Here is a 23,641-nt window from a genome sequence, read left to right as displayed (position 1 = left end):
CATCCCTGGGCAGGAAGAGTAGAGAGACAGGGATAGCAGGGGAAGAAGTCTCTGGGTCTCTGTGCTAGAAAGATCATGTGATCCGACTAAGTTTTGGAAAACTACATCCTAAGCACATGGCTGTGACTTTGCAGTCCTAATGGGTTCAAGCAGAAGATATGAAAGCATGGGGCCTCTACAGATAAAGAATCAGGCTGCGGGCTGAGGAGAGGTATGAGTAAGGTGCCTACTGTGCAAGCATAAGGCCCTGAGTTTGAATCCCCAGGGCCCATGTAAAAAGTGAGGTATGGTGGCACGTGCCTGCGATTCCAGTGGTAGGGAGGCAGAGGCAGGAAGATCCTGGACCTCACTGACAGGCTGGTCTAGCTGAAACCATGAGCTCCAGTACAGTGAGAGAGTCTGTCTCAAAAAAGAAAATACAATGAAGACACACAAAATACTTTTTTTTTTTTTAAATAAGAATCAAGTCAGTCAGTCTGGCAGTGGTGTTGCATGCCTTTAATCCCAGTACTTGGGAGGCAGAGGCAGGTGGAGCTCTGTGAGCTTGAGACCAGCCTGGTCTACAGAGTGAGTTCCAGGACAGCCAAGGATACACAGAAAAACCCTGTCTCAAAAAACCAAAAACCAAACCAAACAAACAAACAAACAAACAAACAAAAAAGTCAGTCATTGCATGGTTAGCTGGGACCCCAGAGGGTTACCCATTCATGGTCATTGTGAGCCAAACTACACTAATCCACTCTGAACTACAAAACCAGTTTGTAAGAAATCACAGTGCTGTGAGGATTAAACGGCCCGATCATTGTCATCCTGAGACACTTGACGATTACTGACAATCCTCTCTGCTGGAAAATACTGATAACCTGCATCAGTAGTAATTCTTTCTAATGGTTTGTAAACACAAATCCAGCATACAGTTAGAAAGAAGTAGAAACAATAATTCAATTAAAAAGTAGGCATGGGTCAGGCGGCGATGGCCTTTAATCTCAGCACTCAGGAGGCAGAGGTAGGCAGATCGCTGTGAGTTCAAGGCCAGCCTGATCTATAAAGTGAGTCCACGACAGCCAAGGCTACACAGAGAGACCTTGTCCCAAAAAAACATTAGAAAAAAGTAGGCATGCCATGCAGAGGTAGACATGGTTGTGGAAGACCTGCCTGGCTCAGAGCATCAGATACAGAGACCATGGCAACAAGGAACTTAGACACAGCAAAACTCAGGGCCTGGGGGCTGGGGAGATGGCTAGGTCAGCAAATGTTTGCCACACATTAGAGGGATTGAGTTTGGATATCTGGAAGCCACATTAAAGGCTGGTGTGCCCCCTTAATCCCAGTGCTGGGGAGACAGAGACAGGGGGAACCCCTCAGGCTCACCAGCCAGCCAGTCCAGCTATATTGGGTGTCTCAAAAAAGTAAGGTGGAGTTTGTAACTCTAGTGATGAGTGAAAGGTGGTGGCTATGACAGGCAGCTGCCCAGAGCTCTTGGTGAAAGAAACCCAGCACTGATGCTTGGCCTTCATATTTACATGTATGCACATGTAAATGCACTGAAATCTACACACGAATGCATTACACTACATGGATTAATATATGTACACATGCATGTACATTACACCCATATACATGCACATAAACTGTGCACTAAAAAAAATATGAGGTGGAGAGTGATCAAGGATGCCACCTATTGACCTCTGGTCACACACATGTGCACACAAAGGGACATGTACATTCACACCTCCTAAGTGTCATAGGGACATAATGTAGGTAATAAAAATATAACAACAACAAAAAAAACCCCAACAAAATGGTTTTCATAAAACTGTGTGTGTGTGTGTGTGTGTGTGTGTGTGTGTGTGTGTGTGTGTGTGAGATGGTTGGCACTGAGCCCAGATTCTTATGCACACGAGGCAAGCATTCTACCATTGTGCTACATCGTCAGTTCTCACAGCTTTCAGGCAGACATGCCTGAGGCGGACAGTGGCTCCAAGAGGAGGAGCCGGAAGGAGAAATGTAGTCAAGAGCCTGCCGATTACAGCTGGTGCTCCACTAACACATCACCTGACTGCGCAAACACAAATGTCTGGGCTACTAGAGACAGCATAGTGTGGCGAAGGAAGCTGGCGGTCTGCCTCCTCTGATAACAGATCCCAGTCAGGCTCACGAGGGCCAGGGTCTGCTCAGTATCTGAACTCAGTCTCCCACGCCCTACTAAGCCCCATGACCTAACCAGATACAGGAGACCGGGGCCTGTTTCATCGACTCAGCTAAGTTGAAAATGACTGGTGCTCAGTGGGGGATATTCATTCTTCCAGGAGAAGGTCCCTGGAGAGGTAGGTGTACTCACCTAAGCAGTATTTGCTAAGTTGTAAACACAGGGCTGCCAAGAATCCTAGGCTTCCTGATCTCTCTGTCTGTCACCTCAGATTTCTCTCTCAAGACTACTGCTTCTCCCCCCAGCTGCAGTCTTTGAGAACCTGGATTCCTCAGATGTGATGGAGACCCCAGCCTTTCCCTTTGCAATGAAGTTGCTAGAGGTATTGGATTTTTATCTCTGCTGGTCCAGATTCTTGTGACAGACCTTGGGGGCCTAGGCTGACAGAGCCCAAAAATCCAGTTCTCATAGTCCTGTCCAGTTCCCCATGTGTGTCCCCCACACTCTCCCAGGCTCTGAGTCCATCTGCATACCGTGGAGTCCTGAGGGCAAGAACCAAGGTTGGGGGCAGGGTGAGATGAAACAGCTGAAGTGACTCAGTGAACTTTAGTGATCTTCTTTCTGTACCCTCTCCCGCCTTCCAGTGGCTCTACTCTCAGCACCTTCTCTTAACCCACCCACTCACTCCCTGGGGTCTCCTCTCGGGCTCCAAACCCCATATATATCAGAATATATTTTGTGATTTTTTTCCCCCTGGTCCAAATTAGTCTGCAGTTCAGCATAGAAGGTTCCAGAAAGCAAAATAAATGCTCACAAACTCAGTCATGTCCTAAAGTCCCACTTCCAAGCATCATTGACACATACATTTGGGGATCATGTGTCCAACGTAGAAACTCAGGGACAAACATTCAAACTTCGGCTTAAGCCAGCTTTATCTTCTCTGCATGGTGGGGAGGGCCCACTCCCCTCCAACCTCCCCTTGCTTCTTTTGGTTTTCACCTCCAGGAAGCACAGGGGTGGGGGCAGGGGGCAGGCTGTGATTTTAGTTGGGGCACAGCAAGGTTTGGCCTCAGAGCTCTTCCTGCCCCAGCCTGTTCCCAAGGTCCAGGAAAGCAGCGTGTTCAAGTTTACCAACAGGCAGTCATCCATAAACATTGCACAAGGTACTCATGATGCCAAGGCTGTGACCCTCCTGGGCCTGGTTTTGGCCCAGAGCATTTCCCACCATCAAGGGGTCTTTGGTCACAAGAGGGACTGGGAATAGGTGTGAGTCCCAAGCCAGGCTTTGCCGCACAGGTGCGATGCAGCCCCACTCTCTTCCCAGGTGCAGCACCAGGCTCTCCGAGACTGTTTGATCAAGCACACAATCCCCATCCGCGGAGAATATGTCTCCAGGCCTTTGAACATTGCACAGGCTGCAGACAGGAGGGATGCCTTTGTCAAGGTACGAAGTCACAGAGCCGGGCAGAACAGAGGTGGATGGGCAGGTCCCAGCTTTTGGGGGCAACATCCCTTGGGAGGTCAGGGTCACCAGTCTGAATGCAGCCTTTCTGGGTGAAGTTGGAGAGGTAATGGCTTCTTCTCTGCCTCAGAGACCAAAGCATCACCCTGTGTCTCCCCAGGGCATCTATGGGCATCTCTTCCTGTGGATTGTCAAGAAGATCAATGCTGCAATCTTCACACCACCAGGCCAGGATCCCAAAAATGTGCGGAGGTCCATTGGTCTCCTGGACATATTTGGCTTTGAAAACTTCCAGAACAATAGGTATAGAGATGTCAACCTACATTACTTCCGAAAATAGCAGGTGAAAGGCTACAAAGATGGCTCAGCCAGTAAAGTGCTTGCTCTGCAAGTTTGGGTTTTCTACTTCATGGCTCTGGAAAAAGATGGGCATGGTGGCACATGTTTGTAATGCCAGTGCTGGCTAGCCAGGCTAGCTGAATTGGTAAGGAGACCCAGTCTCAAAAAGCAAAGCTGGATGGCATCAAAGACCAATATCTGAGGTTGATCCACATACATGCACACATGCATAAGTGCACCTATGCACAACACACACACACAAACACACACACACACACACACACACACACACGCACACATGCACTCATGCACACATGGACGTGCACACATGAGAAAGATGAGCAGTGACTCTGACCAAACTTGAGAGAACCTGTCCCCTTCCTCACCCTACCTTGGCCACTGGACTGAGAGCAAGGACTTCACACTCCCCACTCATGATGCTAGGGTATCTGCAAGCAAGTCTGAGCCTTCTGCAAATACAACCTGAGTGCATCTTAAAATCCCAATGCCCAAAGAAGTCTATGTAACTAAAAGGCGCCCCCAGGAGTCAGGACTACATCCCAGCATTGCCCAACCCCTTTAGCTACTGACTCCCTGATCTGGGGTGACTTACTATGTGGGGGCAGGGTGATAACAGAAATCAATAGCACTGACTCATCCTGGGGCTTCGGGATCAGTCCTGGCCTTTGAGTTTAGAAGTGAGTAAGCGTAGACAGCATCTCACATCCAGTGTCCCAGAGCAACCAGAAGCAGGTCTGGGCATTGCTGCCAGGCCTCATTGTGATAAAGGCAGAGGAAGGAGGTGAGGTGCGCAGGGGGCAAAGTATGGGCAGCTGATATCCAGGACAGAGGCAAAAGCAACAGGTCAGTCAAAGGGAAGGCCAGTGAGGAAGTGAAGGAGGGATGGCTGTTGCAGAGCTGTTAGGGTCAGAGCCGGGACCCTGGCATCAGACAAAAGGAAGTATGTACTGAAAGGTGGACCTAGGCATGAGGTGGACCTGGGCATGAGTGGACCTGGGCATGAGTGGACCTGGGCATGAGGTGGACCAAGACATGAGTGGACTTGGGCATGAGGTGGACCTAGGCATGAGTGGACCAAGACATGAGTGGACCTGGGCATGAATGGACCTGGGCATGAGGTGGACCTGCGCATGAGGTGGACATATGCATGTGTGCACGTGGTGTATGTTTGGGCAAAGATGCCTTATGGCTCCAGGGCTCCCTGCTCGAGCTGCAGTGGTACCCAGATGACCATGCCTCACCCTGAGATGATGGTGATGTCGATCACACAGCTTTGAGCAACTCTGCATCAACCTCGCCAACGAGCACCTTCAGCAATTCTTTGTGAAACATGTGTTCACCATGGAGCAGGAGGAGTACCTGTCGGAGAACATCACCTGGAACTACATCCACTACACCGACAACCAGCCCATCCTAAACATGCTGGCCCTCAAGCCCATGAGCATCATCTCCCTCCTAGATGAGGAGAGCCGCTTCCCACAGGCATGTACCTTCAGCTTCCAGGTCCTGAGTCTCTTCTCTGAGGTCACACAACTCCACGTTGCTGGGTGTTGACAACTTGCCCAAGGTTGTCACCAGTTCTGCCTAACAAGCTGTAGCTTAACACAACCCTCCTGCTCAGCACACCTCTTGCAGGAAGACTTCCCAGGAACGACCCGGACAACTGTCCAGTGGGAGAGATGGCAAAGGGGTAGCCCCTAGTCTCTGTTCCTGAGCTTTTACTGCCACAAGTCACCAACCAGTGTGAGCTGGTTGTCCATCAATAGTGAGCCACCAATCATCTTGAGCTCAGCTTGCTTTGCCTCCTGTGGGTTGGCCTCCCAACTACTGCCTGTCTCTGGGGCTTTAATCCATTGAGCATCTGGATTCTTCCAGGGTACAGATATGACTATGCTGCAGAAACTGAACAGTGTCCATGCCAACAACAAGTCCTTCCTGAAACCCAGGAACATCCACGACACCCGATTTGGGATCGCGCATTTTGCGGGTGAAGTATACTACCAGGCAGAAGGTGAGCACGGCTCTGCGTGTAACCCATCTGGAGCCAACTCAGGATATCACAGGAAGGAGGTAGACAGAGAACGATGAGCACAGATGGCTGCTCAGCTCCCGTTCTCCACTTGTACAGTCCAGGCTCCCAGCCAGGGAATGGTGCCGCCCACAGTGGGCAGCACCTCACGTAATGCCTGTCTACCAGGTGATTCTAGATTCTGTCAAACCGACACAACACTAACCATTACACATAGCATGTATGCTCTTTGGCGCTGGCTTCTTTCACTTACTCTGAGGTGTTTGAGGTTGCTCTGTGTTACTGTAGGCTCTGGGGATCAAATCCAAGCCCTCATGCATAGAACACATTTTTATTGCAGAGGAATATTCTGTGGTGCTACCTCATATTTTGTTTCCCTCTTCAATGATGGATGTTTGAGTTGCTTCCACTTTACAGCTCTTCTGTATAACACAGCTGTGAGTACCCAAGTGCAGGCCTTTGTGTGGACATAAATATCAGTTTCCTTGGCATATATCTATCATTGGATTGCTAGGTCACGTGTAGTTTTGGGAGACCCATCAAACTATTTTCCAAAGCAGCTGTGGTATTTTGCGTTCTTATCAGGTATGTAGGCAAATTCCAACTTTTCTACATCCTCTTGCATTTGTGTTATCAGAGGGGGTGACCTGCAGGTGTCTGCCCTCCCCTCCTACAACAGTGGTCCTGGGGATGGAACTCAGGTCATCAGACGTGGCAGCAAGGATATTTTCCTGCTTATCCATCTCACTGGCCTATAATAGCGCTTTCTATATTCTGGCTATATGCATGTTGTCAGATATATAGTTTGTAAAAATGTTCTCATGCCGAGCGCCTTGTCTTTTCCCTTTTGCTTTAGTGGCTGTGGGTGGAGCTCAGGGCCTCACACACAGTACAAGTGCTCCCTCCCACTGACCTGCATCCCAAGTCCTTGCTTGTTGTTTGTTTTTAGATAGGGGCACGACGCAGAGCCCACCCTCCACCACCAAGTTATCTGGTACTACAGGCATGGACCACCATACCTGGCTTCCTTTCCTTTCATTTGTTCATTCGTTCATTCGTTTGTTCCTTCCTTCCCTTTCTCCCTAACTTCTTTTTTATTTTTTGAGACAGGAGTTCTTTGTGTAGCCTTGGCTGTCCTGGAACTTGTTTTGTAGACCAGGCTGGCTTTGAACTCAGACATCACCTGCCTCTGCCTCCTAAGTGCTGAGATTAAAGGCGTGCGCCACAACACCCAGCTCGTTTCACTTTCTTAATGGTGCCAAAGGTTTTATTTTAAGTCTTGTTTATCTCTTTTCCTCTTGTTTCTTGTGTTTAAGAGTCCACTGCCACACATAACTGTACACACACACACACACACACACACACACACACACACATGCACACACACACACACGGGTTTTAAAAAACAAAAACAGGCCTGGGTATTTAGGCTAGCATGCATGAAGCCCTAGTGTTTGATCCCCAGCACTGCATAGACTAGGCACAACAATAAAGGCCTGTAATCCCAGCAGTCAGGAGGCAGAAGCAGGAGGATTGGACAGTCAAGATCATCCTCCGCTACAAAGAAAATCTGAAGCTAGCCTGGGCTACATGAGACCTTGTTGCAAAAAACCGTAAACAAACAAAAGTGTTAAAGTGTCGTGTTTTCATTTGGGATAACCTTTTGTACCCGTGACCTCATATGATCATGGCACATATGTAGCCGTCTGTCCTTGTGACCTCACATAGTCCTCTCTTAGAGTGTCTATGTTCTGATATTTTCTTCTTCTTTTTTTTTTTCCTTATAAAGATTTATTTATTTATACATTTTGTATACAATGTTGTGTCCGCATGTGCACTTGCACACCAGAAGAGGGCACCAGATCATATTATAGATGGTTGTGAGCCCACCATGTGGTTGCTGGGAATTGAACTCAGGACCTCTGGAAGTGCAGCCAGTGCTCTTAACCTCTGAGCCAACTCTCCAGCCCCATATTTTCTTCATTTAATGCCAGGCCCACCTTGTATCTCATTTTACTTTGATCATTAAGCCTCCTCCTCTGAGGCTGAGGGGGTGGTAGCTCAGTTAACCAAGCGCTCGCGCAAACATGACGCCTGGAGTCAATCTTCAGAGACCATGCTGAAGGGAAAAGGAAAGAAAGGAGGAAACTGGACCTAGTTAGCATGCCCCTGCAGTTCCCACCCCAGGAAGGCACAAATCAGCAGACCCCCCTGGGGGGGGGGCTCACTGGAGAGCAGCAGACTCCCCTCCCCCACCCCGGGGGCTCACTGGAGAGCAGCCTAGCCTATTTGGTGAACTCCAGGCTAGTGAGGAACCTGGTCTCAAAAACAAAACAAAGCAAAACAAAACAAAACCCATGGACAGCACCTGAGGAATATTCTCTGACCTCCACATCACAGGTACATATGAGCACTGCACCTAAACAAACACACACACACATACATGCACATGAAGCCTTCTCTTCAAACACAGGAGATCCATACTGGATCTATAAGTACTGGAAGCAAATAAATTTGGGTGGATGTCGTTCATCCCAGAACACTGGCCTCCCCCTGTTTCTGAAGGCTAGGTCTTTCAGTTGGCAAAACCCCAGCCCTATCAGGATACCCAAGACCACAGAAGTAGAATAACGTATTCATTTAGACAATCATGGTGAGTGGGGTTGGGGTGCGGGAGAGTGAGAGTTTAGAGGTCAGAAATGCCATAGTGCTTGGCAGAGACAGAAGTTCTATCTGAGTGGAAGACAGACAATATGCTTCAGTAGAACATTCTGGAATGCCTGTAGGCATGCCTATCTTATCTGAGGGCTGGAGGAGATGGCTGAATTGGTCTGAAGGGTAGCCTTGATGTCCCCACAGGCTTTCTGGAGAAGAACCGAGACATGCTGAGCACAGACATCCTCATCCTGGTTCAGTCCTCCAAAAACAAGTTCCTGAAGGAGATATTCAACCTGGACTCACCACGGACAACACTGGGGCATGGCACCATCAAGGCAGGAAGCCAGCTTTTCAAGGTAGGATACTTACCTACCACCTTCTCTCCAAGGCACAGGGACAGACGGGTATAACCACGGAGACCCTTGATTCGCCAGGAGTCCCCAGCATGTGGCATCTCCATCAAGTAACTTGTGCTGGAACGAAGGAGAAAGGAGGAGAGAGACGTAAAGGGAAGGAGGAAGAGAGGGGAGCAGAAAAAGAAGGAAATAAAGAACAGAGGGAAGGAATGATGGAAGGAGGGATGAAGGAAGGAGGGATGGAGAGCAGGAAGTGAAGAAGGAAAGGAGAGAAAGAAGAAGTAGTGGGGAGGGATGGAGGAAGTATGTACACTTGTCCTGGGTGGGTGGTAGCCCTCACTGTGGCGTGGTCCACAGTGACCCAGGCACAGCTGCCCTGCCCTTACACCCCCTTGCTTCCTCTTTGCAGCCGTCAGACTCTGCCAAGCGCCCCCTCACCCTCACGGGCCAGTTCAAGCAGTCGCTGGAGCAGCTGATGAAGATCCTGACCCACTGCCAGCCCTACTTTGTCCGCTGCATCAAACCCAATGAGTACAAGAAGCCGCTGGTAACTAGGAGAGACTCGGGGTGTGCCAGGGTCAGGGAGGGTACTGAGGGGCTGAGGTTGACACCCAGAGTCACATCCAGGGCATGGCCAACAGTATAGCTGTCACTTGTCCCCACTTTACAGACAAACTGGTGTGAGTTGGTTGCATCTCCACAACCTGGAGAGCTTCAGCCCACTCACACCCTAGCTCCTTGCTCCGTCCAGCATCTGCTGTGCGTGCTTGGCCAGACTCTGCACTTCCCTGGGCCTTATTATTATTATTATTATTATTATTATTATTATTATTATTATTATTATTATTATTATTATTATTATTATTATCTTCTATAAAGTCAGACTTACTCTTGTCTGTAGGATGTTAGAAATGAAGCTGTGGTCATGAGAATGCCCACCTGACCCCAAGTATCTTTGAAAGGCAAAGCTTCACCTCTGTAGGAGAGTAATCCGCAGTGACAAGCTCTGGCAAGCAAGCACACCTAATGGGAAGCCCACTAGGACTTATGATTCCAGGGTTCCACGCTGGGCTCTTTTTTTTTTTAAAGATTTATTTATTATTTATACAGTATTCTGCCCTCACATGTGCCTGCCCACCTCTCATTACAGGTGGTTGTAAGCCACCATGCGGTTGCTGGGAATTGAACTTGGGACCTGCGGAAGAGCAGCCAGTGCTCTTTTTTCTTTTTAATATTTATTTATTTATTATGCGTACAGCACCCTGTCTGCATGTACACCTAGTGTACACTAGAAGAGGGCACCAGATCTCACTATAGATGGTTGGGAGTCACCATGTGGTTGCTGGGAATTGAACTCAGGACCTTTGGAAGAGCAGCCAGTGCTCTTAACCTCTGAGCCATCTCTCCAGACCCAATGCTGGGCTCTTGTTCTTATGTCCTTATGTGACTTTGGCCTCATGTTCTTACATGATCTGCTTATCTGTATGGAGCAGTGTAGTTTGGCCTTTTGGGCCAAAGCTGACATTTGGAGAGGTGAATCTCAGGAGAATCAAAACTTACACTTGGGAACCAGAAGCTAGAAAATGGTGTAGGGTTTTACAAAATGGCATCTTCTCAAAGCCAGGTGCTCTTGTCCCAGCCAGTCTTTTGATAGAAGAGGCCCTATGTTTCTCAGAAGCGATGCAACTAGCTAAGGGGGGAGATGTCATGGCACTTTGCCCACATAGAAGTCACACGTAGTAAAAGGCAATTTCAAATGCCGGCACCGAAGAGTGAGGCCCACTCCTGTGGCAAGAGCTGCAGGAGCTTTCTCAACCTGTGGTGGGGACAAAAGGAAGCCTGGGGTGCCCTGATCTAGAGAATCTGCCTCCCCCAAAGGTGGTAAGCACAGGGGCTCCCCAAACTAGGAAATATGATTTGCAAAGACAAAATAACTAAAAACCATGGCATACGGGAATAAAAAGATATTTGTGTATATATACGTGTTAGTGTGTGTATACATGTGCATATAAGTGTGGGGTGTCACACATGTGCACATGGATGATAGCGTTTGATACTGTGTATCTCCTTTACTGCTCTTCAACTTAGATAGCTTTTTATCTTATTCTGTGTATGTGTATGTTTTGCCTGCGTGCGTGCATGCATGCACCACATGCATGTACACATGCAACACATGCGTGCTTGGTGCCCACCAAGGCCAGAAGGGAACCAGAAGAGGAGTGATGGACAGAGTGAGCCATAATGTGATGCTTCATTTAGCATATGAGATTTATTTATTAGATTTATATTATATTTATTTACTGTGTGTATACATGTGCATATGTGTCAAGGTGCACATATGCCATAGCATGTACTTGGAGGTAAGAGGGCAACTTGCTTATGGGCCAGTCTGGGGGAGGCACTATCTCATCTCAGGCTCCCCTTTCCCAAATGGCTCTGGCTTGTGTCAAAACTAAACCAGTACACGCATCATCCACCTTATTCATGAGACAGGATGTTATCACGGCGAGGCTAACTGGCTAGTGAGCCCCAGAGAGTCATCTGCGGCTAACTCTCCAGAACTGGGGTTACAGACACACACCACTGTGCCCTGCTTTTTTACATGGGTTCAGACTCAGGTCATCATTTGCACTTTGTTTGCTAAGCTCCCTCTCTGTCTCTGTGTCTGTCTCTCTTTCTGTGTGTCTCTGTCTATCTCTCTGTCTATCTCTCTGTCTCTCTGTCTCTCTCTCTCTGTCTCTCTCTCTCTCTCCTCTCACTATCCAAGGCCGGCCTCATGACCCTTCTCTTCTGCCTCCCAGGTATTTATGTGTGCTCCCTCATTTGACAAGGATTCTAGTTTCTATGCTATTGTCTTATGTCCTTGGAAACCCTTTCAGCCACTCCCACTGCTGTCTTTAAAAGGTCATTTGAAATCTGGGTACCGTATTATATGCTTGTAGTTCTAGCACGTAGGAGGCAGAGGCAGATGTCATGCTTGGCTATATATAAATTTCTGGGCACACACCTAATACAAACAGTCATTTTAGGTCAATCAAGCATTTGTTAAGTTCTTCTGTTCTTTGTGGGATGGCCGGACAGATCCTTAGGCCAGCTGAGCCCCTGTCCACCCCTGGCGGCAGCAGCAACAGTGAGTGCTTCTGAAGGGTGGGGTCGTTGGCTCCTCAGCCCAGTCTTCTCTACCCACAGCTGTTTGACCGAGAGCTGTGCATTCAGCAGCTTCGTTACTCCGGCATGATGGAGACTGTGCACATCCGCAAGTCAGGTTTTCCCATCCGCTACACGTTTGATGAGTTCTCACAGAGGTTCCACATGCTGCTGCCCAGCCTTGAGCGCATGCAGGTGGGTGCCGAGACGCTGAGAGAACCTTGTGCCTCCCATTGAGTCTTCTCCACTTTCCTGGTGTCTGGGACCCTCCCTGGCTACCCAGCCCCAACAAGCTCTCTGTCTGTCCTTCCTTTTGTCCTCCTACTCCATCTTTGTGCTGTGTAGTCACGGCAGCTGGCTCGCACTAGCTTCTGCTTGATACTGGTGGCTGTGGGTTCCTTTTAGATGTCTGTGGGTTTACTCTGCCCTCCTGGGACCAACAGGTCCAGGATCTGACATATGGCTAGGAAGCTCTGTGGGATAGGGTGCTCTGCCATCCTGCAGCCCTGCAACCATCCTGAAGTTTGGATTGGTCTGAGGCTAAGCAGTAACAAGCTACATGGAGCCCCAGGCCCACCAAATACCCTATGTACTCCCTCATCCACTTAACCTGGAGTATAGGCAAGTGCCTGGGCATAGTCAGACAGCCCTTGTCAGGAGGCCTGCACGCAAGGGGCTCCTTGCTTGAGCAGTCCTGGAGGAGGCCCCCACCCCTCTCCAGAGTCCCTGGCCACCCCTGGTTTTCTCAACAGTTTCAAGACAAGCACCGCCAGATGACCTTGCGCATTGCTGACCTGTGCCTGGGGACAGACAAAGACTGGAAAGTCGGAAGGACCAAAATCTTCTTGAAGGTGAGACCCTGTGGCGCACTGGCCACCTGTGGAGCACTGAGAACAGTGGGTGGGCGGGGGGGGGGCGAGGAGAGTGGGAGGGGAAAAGAGAGAGCTCCACCCATGCCTGCTCCAGTCCCCAGCTGGGCTGTGGGTTCTTCTAGCCATCAATTCATGCGCTAGTTTACCCCATAATAGGGGTCTGGGATCCAGGAGGGAAGTAGTAGAGAGGGCAGCTGAGCGACTATCCCACGGGAACTGCCCAGAGAGATGGAGTAGGCATGAAAGGCTACAAGAGCATCCTAGGGTGAAGCTGGTGCTGGGGAAGGAAGGTCCATCCCTACATTCCTGGCTCCTTAAGGCCGTGCACAAGGTCTGCTCTGGTTCTATGTCTCCAAGCTCACCAGGGCACATGAGAGACTCTGTCCACCTGATGCTAGGTAGAGGGAGGAGGGAGGGAGAGAAGAAGAAAGGGAGAACCATTGAGCTGCCAACCTCTCCCTCCCACCCCTGCCACCAGCAGAGGTACTGAGCCTTGCCTTCCTGAGGCTATGATGACAGGGGCCTGTGCTTCATGCCTCATGCCTTGGGGAACTCGGAGGAGTTCGAGGCAGGAGAGAGACACCCATGGTGAAGACAACCTCATGTTGCCTCCCATGAGCACAGCTCATGGGTTTGGAGGACTGTTTTTGTTTTTTTAATCCAGAAATAAGCTCAAGTGTGTTGTATAGCGAAATGCAAATGTTGCTTGACTTTGGGAAATGAAGACTGACAGACTTAAAGAGTGAAAGAAGCCAAGACCTGGTACCAAGCAGGGGCATTAGGGGTGAGCGAAGGATAACAATGCTGTGATGTCACCCATCCTCAGGATCATCAGGACACAATGCTGGAGATCCAGAGGAGCCAGACCCTGGATGGAGCAGCGGTCCGCATCCAGAGAGTCCTTCGGGGACACAAACACAGGTGCCTGCACTCATGAACCATCCTAAAGTTTGGATTGGTCTGAGGCTAAGTGCCCCACAGCTGTTTGGAGACACAAGGCCCACCGAGTACCCTATGTGCACCTCCCCCACTTAACCTGGAGTGCAGGCTAGATGCAGTCAGCAGGACACTATGTCCCTCAGGCAGGCCTGGGAGAGAGACTGAGGGACAGGATCTCCTCAATGGGGACACTAGGCCTATGCTGATAATTCTAATGTTAATGGAAAGGCCCTTCCTGAGCAAAAGATGTCAGCTTCAATCTCATCTTTACATGTGTCAATATACATCTCTCTCTCTCTCTCACACAAACACACACACACACACACACAGACACACAGACACACACACACACACACACACACACAGACACACACACACAGACACACACACACAGACACACAGACACACACACACAGACACAGACACACACACAGACACACAGACACAGACACACACACACACAGACACACACACACAGACACACAGACATACACACACAGACACAGACACACAGACACACAGACACAGACACACAGACACAGACACAGACACACACACACACAGACACACACAGACACACACACACACAGACACACACACACAGACACAGACACACACACACACACACACAGACACACACACACACACACACACATACACGAGTACAGGCCCTCATGTTTGCAAGTCAAGCACTTGGCCAATGGAGCATGTCTGTCAGTAAGGTGATATCTTCCTTCTTGGCTTCTGGCTCTTTAAAGACACCAGTCTTAGCTCCTTTGTCACAATCCCTCTGGCCTCTGGGGACCTGTTCACCTTCTTCAGTCCATTTCTTCTCCATCCTGCAGATTGAAATGTTTTTTTGTTCTGTCTTTAATCATTCTCTGCTCTCCATTCTGCCGCCCAGTCCTCATCCACTGAGCGTTTGTTTTCAGTTACAGTAGTGGTGTGTGCATGTGTGTGTGTGTGTGTGTGTGTGTGTGTGTGTGTGTGTGTGTGTACATGTGTGTGTGTGTGTGTGTGTGTGTGTGTGTGTGAGTCATGTTGACAATTTCAGCTGCCATCCACCTTGTTTTTGTGAGACAAAGTTTCTCATCCATCTGGAGGTCACCACACAGACAGGGTTAGTTGGTCAGTGGCCCCAGGGAGCCTCCTGTCTCCACCCACAGAGCATCAGGGTTAAAGTACCCACCATGATGCCCTTTTCCCCCTTATAGACATAGACTCTGGGGAGTGAACTCAGGTCCTTGTAGTTAGGAGGCAAACACTTTATGGAGTGAGCTCGGGGTCGGTCCTCAGCCCTCAATTATGGTATCTTTCAGATTTACCATTTTGTATTGTTGGTTGTCTTTTCTCATACATGCTGAATATTTCTGGCCTTAGCATGATAAGTGATTTGAGATTGAAACAGACATCTTGTGGCGTCGTGGTAGGAAAAGTCTGGGTCCTGTTTAAGTACATTTCCTGAGTTGTTAGCCTGTCCTCTCTGGCACTAATCTGGCAGAGACTATGGGATGCCACCTGTGTGTTCTCAGGCCTCCATGTGGCCTCTGTGGATTGGAGAGATGGAGAGAGGTTCCTGTCTCCTCCAATTGCGCTGGGAGTTCTGGCTGCCCAGCAGACCTCCTCTGATGTTTTCCTGGCTGGGAGAACTGAGATCCCTCCCTACTATCCCCTTCTGGCTGCAGAAACAGTAAGTAACACAAGGCTCCCCAGGACCAAGATCTTATCATGAAGGAGATTTATTTGCCACAGAGGGCCTGCCTTTGGATAGAGAGGAGACAGACATGGCACACAGACGAATGGCAGTTTATAAAGGTAAAAAGGAAAACCCCATGTTAGAGTGAGGTGTTTAATTTTGATTGAGCATGTTAATTAAGGCAGCCATAAGGGACCTTTTGATGGCTGGACTTCAATACTTTGATAGCTGGACCTTGGTAGTCGGCCTCGGGAGGAGAAAGTGACCAAATAAGGGAATAGGCCTTGGGGGTTAGCATTTCGAAAGCACTATAACAGTTTTTAGCAAGGCGGAAAGAAAGGGCAAGGCCTGCCAGAGCCATGTTTGCCAGGCCCAGGTTGGCTAGAGTCCCTTCGGTGGCCACCACCGATACCATTGCGGAAGGTGTAGTAGTCATTTTCTGTTCCTGTGACAAACTATCTGGCAAAAGAAAGGGTTTCATTTGGCTTACTGTTTGGTGGTATGGTCCATCCTGTCAGGGAACACATGGTAGCATGAGCTTAAAGCAGGCAGTCACACCGTATCCACACAGGAGCAGAGTGAGGTGCATGCTGCCTCAGTTTCTCTTTTGTTCCATCTGGTACCCCAACCCAAGGAGCAGTGCTGCCTACAGTTAGGGTGAGGCTTTCAGCTCAAGTCACCAGGCTCCACAGGCAGCACCTGTACCTGCTGAGTCATCTTGCTTGCCCAGTTGGCTCTGATGCTTGGGCCCCAGATCTCAAGCTCTCACAGGTACTGAGCGCCGACTCCACCACTAAACTATAGTCACAGTCCCTTGGAAAGCTCTTCTTCACCACGGAGACAGTACTGTGAGTAGGGTACTTGGCAGAACCCCGATCTTCGTGTACTAGGCGTCAGTAGCAGCCTTGCCTATACCCTAACACAACCACCAGAATCTCTTTGCTGAATGTGGCCTGGGGAGCAGCTACCTCGGCCAGGTGCCGCTTGTTGTGAATGCGGGAAGGAAACAGATTAGCTTCGTGGCACTTTATGGTTGTTACCTTGGCTGCCTATCAGCTCACCTGGGAGGCTAGTTCCAGTCTCTCAAGTATATCCACACCCACGAGGTATAGTTCTTTATATAAAACGGCATTGCCAGGTGTGGTGGTACCTGACTATAATCAATACTCAAAAGGCAGAGGCTGAGTATGTGAGTTCTAGGCCAGTCTGTGCAAAACCCTGTCTCAAAAAGCTTCTTAGACTTTATTTTGCATTTTCAGATGCATGTTAGTGTTCTACCTATGTGTATGCATGTTTACCATGCACATACCTAGTGCACGTGGAGGCCAGTGGAAGGCATCGGGTCCCCTGGAACTAGGATTATAGATGGTTGTGGGCCACCATGTGGGTGCTGGGAACTGAACTCAGGTCTTCTGGAAGTGTAGCAAGTGCTCTTCACCGCTGAGCCATCTCGCTAGCACCTTTTGAAAATTTAAATGACACAATATTGGTACATATAACCTAAACGTAGCCTCCTGTATAAATTAACCCATCTCTGATAATCTAATGCAATGCCAATGTCATGCAACTAGCTGTTAAGCTGTATTATTTGAGGAATAATGACAACAGCAAATCTGTGCAGGTTCAGTGCAGATGCAGGCTTTCCAAATATTTTCAGTTTGTGGTAGCTGAATCAATAGATACAAACCATGGTTCTCAACTTGTGGGCTCCAACCCCTTCAGGCTGCACCGACCCTTTTACAGAGGTTGCCTTAGACCATCATAAAACAGGGGCATTTTCATTACAATTCATAACAGTAGCAAAATTACAGTTATAGAGTAGCAACAAAAATAATTTTATGGTTGGGTGTCACTTCAACATGAGGAATTGTTTAAAAAGGTCATAGCATTAGGAAGGTTGGGGATCACTGATATAGAACCTGTGCACACACACATATATACAACTTGCTTTAGCTTTTGTTCTTAACAATTGACTTACTCTCTGTATTTGTTTGTGTCTCCCCCCATTCTCTCTCTCTCTTTCTCTTTCTGTGTATGTGTGTGTGTGTGTGTGTGTGTGTGTGTGTGTGTGTGTGTATCACACAAAGAGCAAATGTTCTGATATAATTGTCCTATATGGGACCCAGAAATAATCAATATTGAAGTTCTCTGTGTGATTTTAGTATGACTAAGGCATACTATTATAAACCTGAGAAATTTATTCAGGAAGGTATTAAACATGGCAAGAAAACACAACTGAGTACAAAATAAAAGACCTACATGGGCCAAGCTCACTTGAGAGGTCGTGGACTCTCTAGGGCCCTACTCACAGATTCTGTGTGCAGGCCTGGGCTGAGGGGCTGGTAAGAGCCTGAGACCCTTGGATGTGTGACATGGATAGTTAAAGCTAACCAAGGACAATGTGAATGTCAGATGTGTGTGCCACGCTGCCTATAATTTCAGCTCTAGAATGTGGAGATGGGATCTTCAGAGATGATTGGTAGTGAAACTGGTCATATCAGCAAGCTCTGTGCTTGACCGAAAGAGTCAAAGAGTCAAAGAACAGAAAGGTGGAAGGTTGACTGGGGATTTTATACATACACACACACACACACACACACACACACACACACACACACACACACACATATCTCTGGCTTCCACATATATGTCCAAACAAGCACATAAACATATGTACCTACACACATGCACATATATAACACACACACACATACACATGAAAACAGAAAAAAGAAATGAGAAAGTGGCAATTGGTTCTGTTCCATCATAGATCTTGGTAGAAAATGAAGGGACGAGGAAGGATTTGTTGATTATTAAAAACAAAACAAAAACTATCATTCAAAAATGTGGGGGAGGTTTTGCTTTGCCTTAACTTTGTTAATTGTCTGGGGAGTTTTGTTGTGCTGCTGCTGAGGGCTGAACTGTAAGCTTTATATTAGACAGCATTTACAAGAGCGACATCCTCAGCCCAGAGATTTGGGGTGTTAACAGCAAGTCCCTTGGCGCTACCCGGCATGTACATCTTTTGGTCTGCAAAGGCTTCCAAGCATTTGTCATCCAGATTCCTCCCTCCACCACATTTTATTATGTGCCCAAATCAATCCTACTTTTGCGTCCAAATCAATCCCTTTGCAGCGTCTAGGAGAAGAGTTATCAAATGCCTCTCATTTGCATTTCTCCTCTAGGAAGGAGTTCCTGAGGCAGAAACGGGCAGCTGTGACCCTCCAGGCAGCGTGGCGGGGCCATTGCCAAAGAAAGAATTTTAAGCTGGTGAGAGAGTGAGCTTGGGAAGACGGCCTTTCAGGGCAGCCGAAAACTGACCCGTGAAAGACATCATTCACGATTGTTTTCTCTGAATTAGAGCTCCCGGGCAGGAAGAGTTCCATTGCTGGTTGACGCAGTATACAGATTTAAAATGACCAGACGGCAGCCCTCCACCTACTCTTTCCTTAGCATCCCCTCCAGCCTTGTGTTTGGGGGATGTCAAAGTGTTCCCCTCCAGAATCTTGGGTATTCCCCAGAGCTGGGCTGCGATGATGACCACCCTTTCCCCAACATGGAGTCACTAGACTTCTCTTCTTTATCCCCAACACAGGCCCCAGATAATGGCTGTTCTTTGTGAATCTCTGTACCCTCTTGACCCTCACTTGACCCCTTTGTTCTTATCTTGACTATGACTGTAACTGCAGCATAAGAGGGTCACGTCAGCAGCTGGTCCCCACTTTCAGCACCCCATGCTCACAAAGTTCATGGTGATAGCTCTCACCTGAGTGCATTGTACTGAGTACACTGATTTAATCAATAGTAATTGCTCTGTAGGTAAAGGAACCGAAGCATAGAGGGCTTAAATAGATTTGCTCAGTAGTGGTACATCTGGCATCTGTGGGCCTGTGTGACTTTCAAGCTCCTTAGGCTGGCCCACTGAGTTGGTCTTTGATCAAGTAACAGACTCATGCTGTAGACCCAGGGACTTCTGGCGCCTGGTGTAGATTGGTGTTCATCCCTTTCTTACTCCGCCATTTTAAAGACACCCTCCACCTGTGTGGGCTCCACACAGGAGCTCATTGCCCAGCAATATGGATGGTCAAGTCAGCTGGCCACAGAGAAGCCTGTGCCAGGCTATTTACATGGCATTAGTTACTTTCCTTTTTGCTTCTACAAAATGCCTGACAGAAGTACCTTAAGGGAGGAAGGGCTTGTTTTGGCATCTTGTTAGGAGGCTCATGGCAACATAAATGCCCGACTGCCAGTCGCATTGCCTCCACTGTCAGGCAGCAGAGAGCAGTGAGTTCCTCTGCTCATCCAAGCTTCTCCTTCTTATACAGTGCTGTCCATACCTAGGGTAGATCTACTTAGTTCAGTTAACCGTATCTTGAGAACTCTTCACAGACAAGCCCAGAGATTTGTTCCCAAAGTGCTTCTAGATCGTCCAAGTCCACGGTCGATATAAACATCACACATGGTCTCTACCAGGCACTCATTTAGTGCTTATTTGAACGGTAGGCTCTGCTGCAAGTTAAAGTAATTAATAGGCTCATGCACATTGACGCACATGTATATTTGTAACACCAGCAGTGGTATATTTGTATCAGAAAGCAGGTAAGGAAATTATACTGAGGGTCTCCCAAGGCATGCCGCTCTCTGCTCTCTCAGGAAAGCAGTCTGTCAATAAATCCTTTTAAAAATAATTTAATTTATTTATTCAGATTACAACTCAATTGTTATCTCATCACTTTTATCCTCCCGTTCCTCCCTCCCTCCCTCCTGCTTTCACCCTATTCCCCTCCCCTAGGTTTATGACCGAGGGGGGCCTCCTCCCCCACTATATGGTCATAGGCTATATACCTCTTTCTTCCACAGATTTTAGTGGGCTTTGAACGCCTGCAGGCCATTGCCCGGAGCCATCTGCTGATGAGACAGTTCCAGATATTGCGCCAGAAAATGGTGCAGCTGCAGGCCCGCTGCAGGGGCTACCTGGTGCGACAGCAAGTCCAGGCCAAGAGGAGGGCAGTGGTGGTCATTCAGGCACATGCCAGGGGCATGGCTGCCCGGAGGAACTTGCGGCAACAGAAAACCACTGTAAGTGACCACTTGGTATGAAAGGGAAGTAGGATTGTCTGGGGCCGAGAGGGAAACTGATAAGCAGCAATTGAGAGTAGTTATGAGAAGGCCCTTTAGAACATCCAGCATTATCAAACAAAGACGTCTATATCTACCCAAGTTACTAGAAACACAGCAAGACTCCGGGAAGCAAACTGGATGTGTCTAAGGCTATAATTTAGTAGTACAAAAGGGCTGGGGAAATAACTCAGTTGGTAAGTGCCTTAGGGATTCTATTGCTGTGAAGAGGCCACAGCAACACTTATAAAGGAAAGCATTTAATTGGGACTGGCTTATGGTTCAAAGATTTAGTCCATTATCATCATGGCAGGAAGTGTGGTGGCATGAGGCAGACATGGCGGAGGAGAGGGAGCTGAGAGTTTTACATGTGGATTGGCAGGCAACAGGAAGAGATAGTGACACTGGGCCTGGCTTGAGCATCTGAAACCTGAAACCTCAGAGCCAGATCCCCCCAGTGACACACTTCCTTCAACAAGCCACACTTAGTCCACCAAGGCCACACTTATTAATAGTGCTACTCCCTATGGTCCTATGGGGGCTACCTTCGTTCAAACCACCTCAGTCAAGTACTTGACATGTTTCCTTTTGCTATGATCAAAAACAAAACAACAACAACAAAACAAACAAGCAAAAAACAAAACAACAACAACAACAAAAAAAAAATGACAAAAGCTATTTAAAGGAGAAAGGGTTTATTTAGGAAAGTGAAGGTTGCAGGAAGTTGAAGCAGCTAAGCCTTCTTAAGACCAGTCAAGAGCATCTGACCAGTTGAGTCCAGTAAAAGTTAATGTGAGTGTACTAATGCTCAGATCCTTCCTCCACTCGTATAATCCAGGATCAGATTGGTGCCCACGGAATGGTGCCACCCATGGTGGGTGGTCGTCCCACCTCAATTAATGTAACCAAGATAATCCCCCATAGACATCCCCACAGACCAACCCGATCTAGACAGTTCCTTTAAGTGACCTTCTCTCTGTGTACAGGGACCTCAGGTCATTCTGGCTAAGCCGACAAAGGGTCACGGTGCTGTCCCTGACAGAAAGCGGAAGTCCATCTATGACACTGTCACTGACACGGCGATGGTGGAGAAAGTGTTCGGATTCCTCCCAGCCATGATTGGAGGTCAGGAGGGCCCAGCCCCAACACGCTTTGAGGTAAGATAGTAAAAGCAGGCACGGGAGGACCCTTCTTGGGCTAACTGGAGCTGGTGGTGTGCACTCCACTGACTGACTCTATGTCCTCCTCATTTGGCCTTCCCAGGACCTGGAAGTAAAGACCCAAAAACTGCCTGAGATTGATTTGGATACAGTGCCCATGATGGATATGCCAGAAGAGGATGTGGACGGCCTGGCTGAGTATACCTTCCCCAAGTTCGCCGCAACTTACTTTCAGAAATCAGCCAGCCACACCCACATCCACAAGCCTCTTCGATACCCACTCCTCTACCACGAAAATGACACTGACCACTCGGTACCGGCTGTTCTCTGGCTCCTATGTGGCCCAACCCTCTCCCCAACCCCAGAGCCCAAAGCCTGAACTACTGTTTAGAGAAAGTTAACCAGGCCTGTTGTCTCACTCTCCAGGCGGCTCTGGCTGTTTGGACCATCATCCTGAGGTTCATGGGTGACCTTCCGGAGCCAGTGGTCTATGCCAGGAACAACCCGAGTGGCAGCGGAGTGGAGTGGCAGATCCATGACAAGCTGGGCAAGGACCCTGGCACTCAGAGTCCACAGCACAACAGATTGCCACAGGTACGTGGTAAGGGCAGCAGACAGGTGTCCCCCAGAGAAGGACCTAGGAAGCTGGGTGGAAGCATCATCTGCTGAATCCAGTTCCTGAGACTTAAAGTCACGCATTGAGAACAGTACCAGGATTGTTGGGATTTTGAAATCATGATGGAGAGGGTCTCCTGGACTCTGAATATTGGCTTCGATTCAAACCAAACTCAAATTAACATTAAAGAACAGAACAAAACCGATTTTTTTTTTTTAAGGCTGGGCCTGTAGTTCAGCTGGCAGAGTGTTTGTTTAGAATGATCAAAAGCCTTGAGCCTGGTCCCGAGCATTACACTCAGACAAGGTAGGGGTGGGGTGCATACTTGCTCATCCATAACTCAAGTTCTGGAGGCAGGAGGATGAGGATTTCAAGGTCATTCTTGGCTACATAGCAAGTTGGAAGCCAGAGAAAGAGCTGAGGAGAAAATAAAGAAGTAGGGCTAGGGAGACGACTCAGTGGACAGGACCATTTGCCATGCAAGCTTGAAAACCGACATAAAATCCCCTCAAACCAAGCCAGGCAGTAGCATGTGCAGCTTAGCCTAGCATCCCACTGAGGAAATGGGAGGAGCCAGAAGAATCCTCTGAAGCAGCTTGCCTGGTGTGTGCAGGGGTGATGAGGCCCCAGCTCAAAGAAGGTCAAAGGTGAGAGCTAGTTCCTGAGGCTGTCCTCTGACTTCCACATGTGCACTGTGCCATGCACACACCTGCTACACACCTGCACACACACCTGCCACACACCTGCACACACACCTGCCACACACCTGCCACACACCTGCACACATACCTGCACACACACCTGCACACACACCTGCCACACACCTGCACACATACCTGCCACACACCTGCACACACACCTGCCACACACCTGCACACACACCTGCGCACACACCTGCCACACACACACACACACACACACACACAAACACACACCAGACACCACTATTGAATGATAGATGGCCCACTTTACTTTTCTTCATTTAATCTCCAGGATGCCAGTCCTATAAAGTATTGATTCTTATGTTTATCTAAAGCTGATGAAGCGGCAGAGTAAAATGACTTTGTCCCCAAACCACA

General features: G+C 48.6%; 1 protein-coding gene across 1 annotated transcript in view; it reads left to right on the top strand.

The window, feature by feature from the left end:
* The window catches only part of Myo7b (myosin VIIB), a 60,030-nt gene that overhangs the window by 15,172 nt on the left and 21,217 nt on the right, over nucleotides 1–23,641 (top strand). The window contains exons 9-23 of the mRNA XM_051163979.1: nucleotides 2,455–2,531; nucleotides 3,474–3,593; nucleotides 3,772–3,914; nucleotides 5,243–5,453; nucleotides 5,847–5,982; nucleotides 8,860–9,014; nucleotides 9,424–9,561; nucleotides 12,204–12,356; nucleotides 12,914–13,012; nucleotides 13,860–13,954; nucleotides 18,854–18,938; nucleotides 20,529–20,747; nucleotides 21,773–21,943; nucleotides 22,050–22,259; nucleotides 22,373–22,540. Of these exons, the coding sequence (XP_051019936.1) occupies nucleotides 2,455–2,531; nucleotides 3,474–3,593; nucleotides 3,772–3,914; nucleotides 5,243–5,453; nucleotides 5,847–5,982; nucleotides 8,860–9,014; nucleotides 9,424–9,561; nucleotides 12,204–12,356; nucleotides 12,914–13,012; nucleotides 13,860–13,954; nucleotides 18,854–18,938; nucleotides 20,529–20,747; nucleotides 21,773–21,943; nucleotides 22,050–22,259; nucleotides 22,373–22,540 (2,180 nt within the window). The remainder of the gene's footprint in view (nucleotides 1–2,454; nucleotides 2,532–3,473; nucleotides 3,594–3,771; nucleotides 3,915–5,242; nucleotides 5,454–5,846; nucleotides 5,983–8,859; nucleotides 9,015–9,423; nucleotides 9,562–12,203; nucleotides 12,357–12,913; nucleotides 13,013–13,859; nucleotides 13,955–18,853; nucleotides 18,939–20,528; nucleotides 20,748–21,772; nucleotides 21,944–22,049; nucleotides 22,260–22,372; nucleotides 22,541–23,641) is intronic.

Source organism: Acomys russatus, chromosome 20 (genome assembly GCF_903995435.1).
Source record: "Acomys russatus chromosome 20, mAcoRus1.1, whole genome shotgun sequence".
NCBI lineage: Eukaryota > Metazoa > Chordata > Mammalia > Rodentia > Muridae > Acomys > Acomys russatus.
The sequence above is the reverse complement of the archived record's forward strand: the minus strand, read 5'-3'. Positions and strand labels throughout refer to the sequence as shown.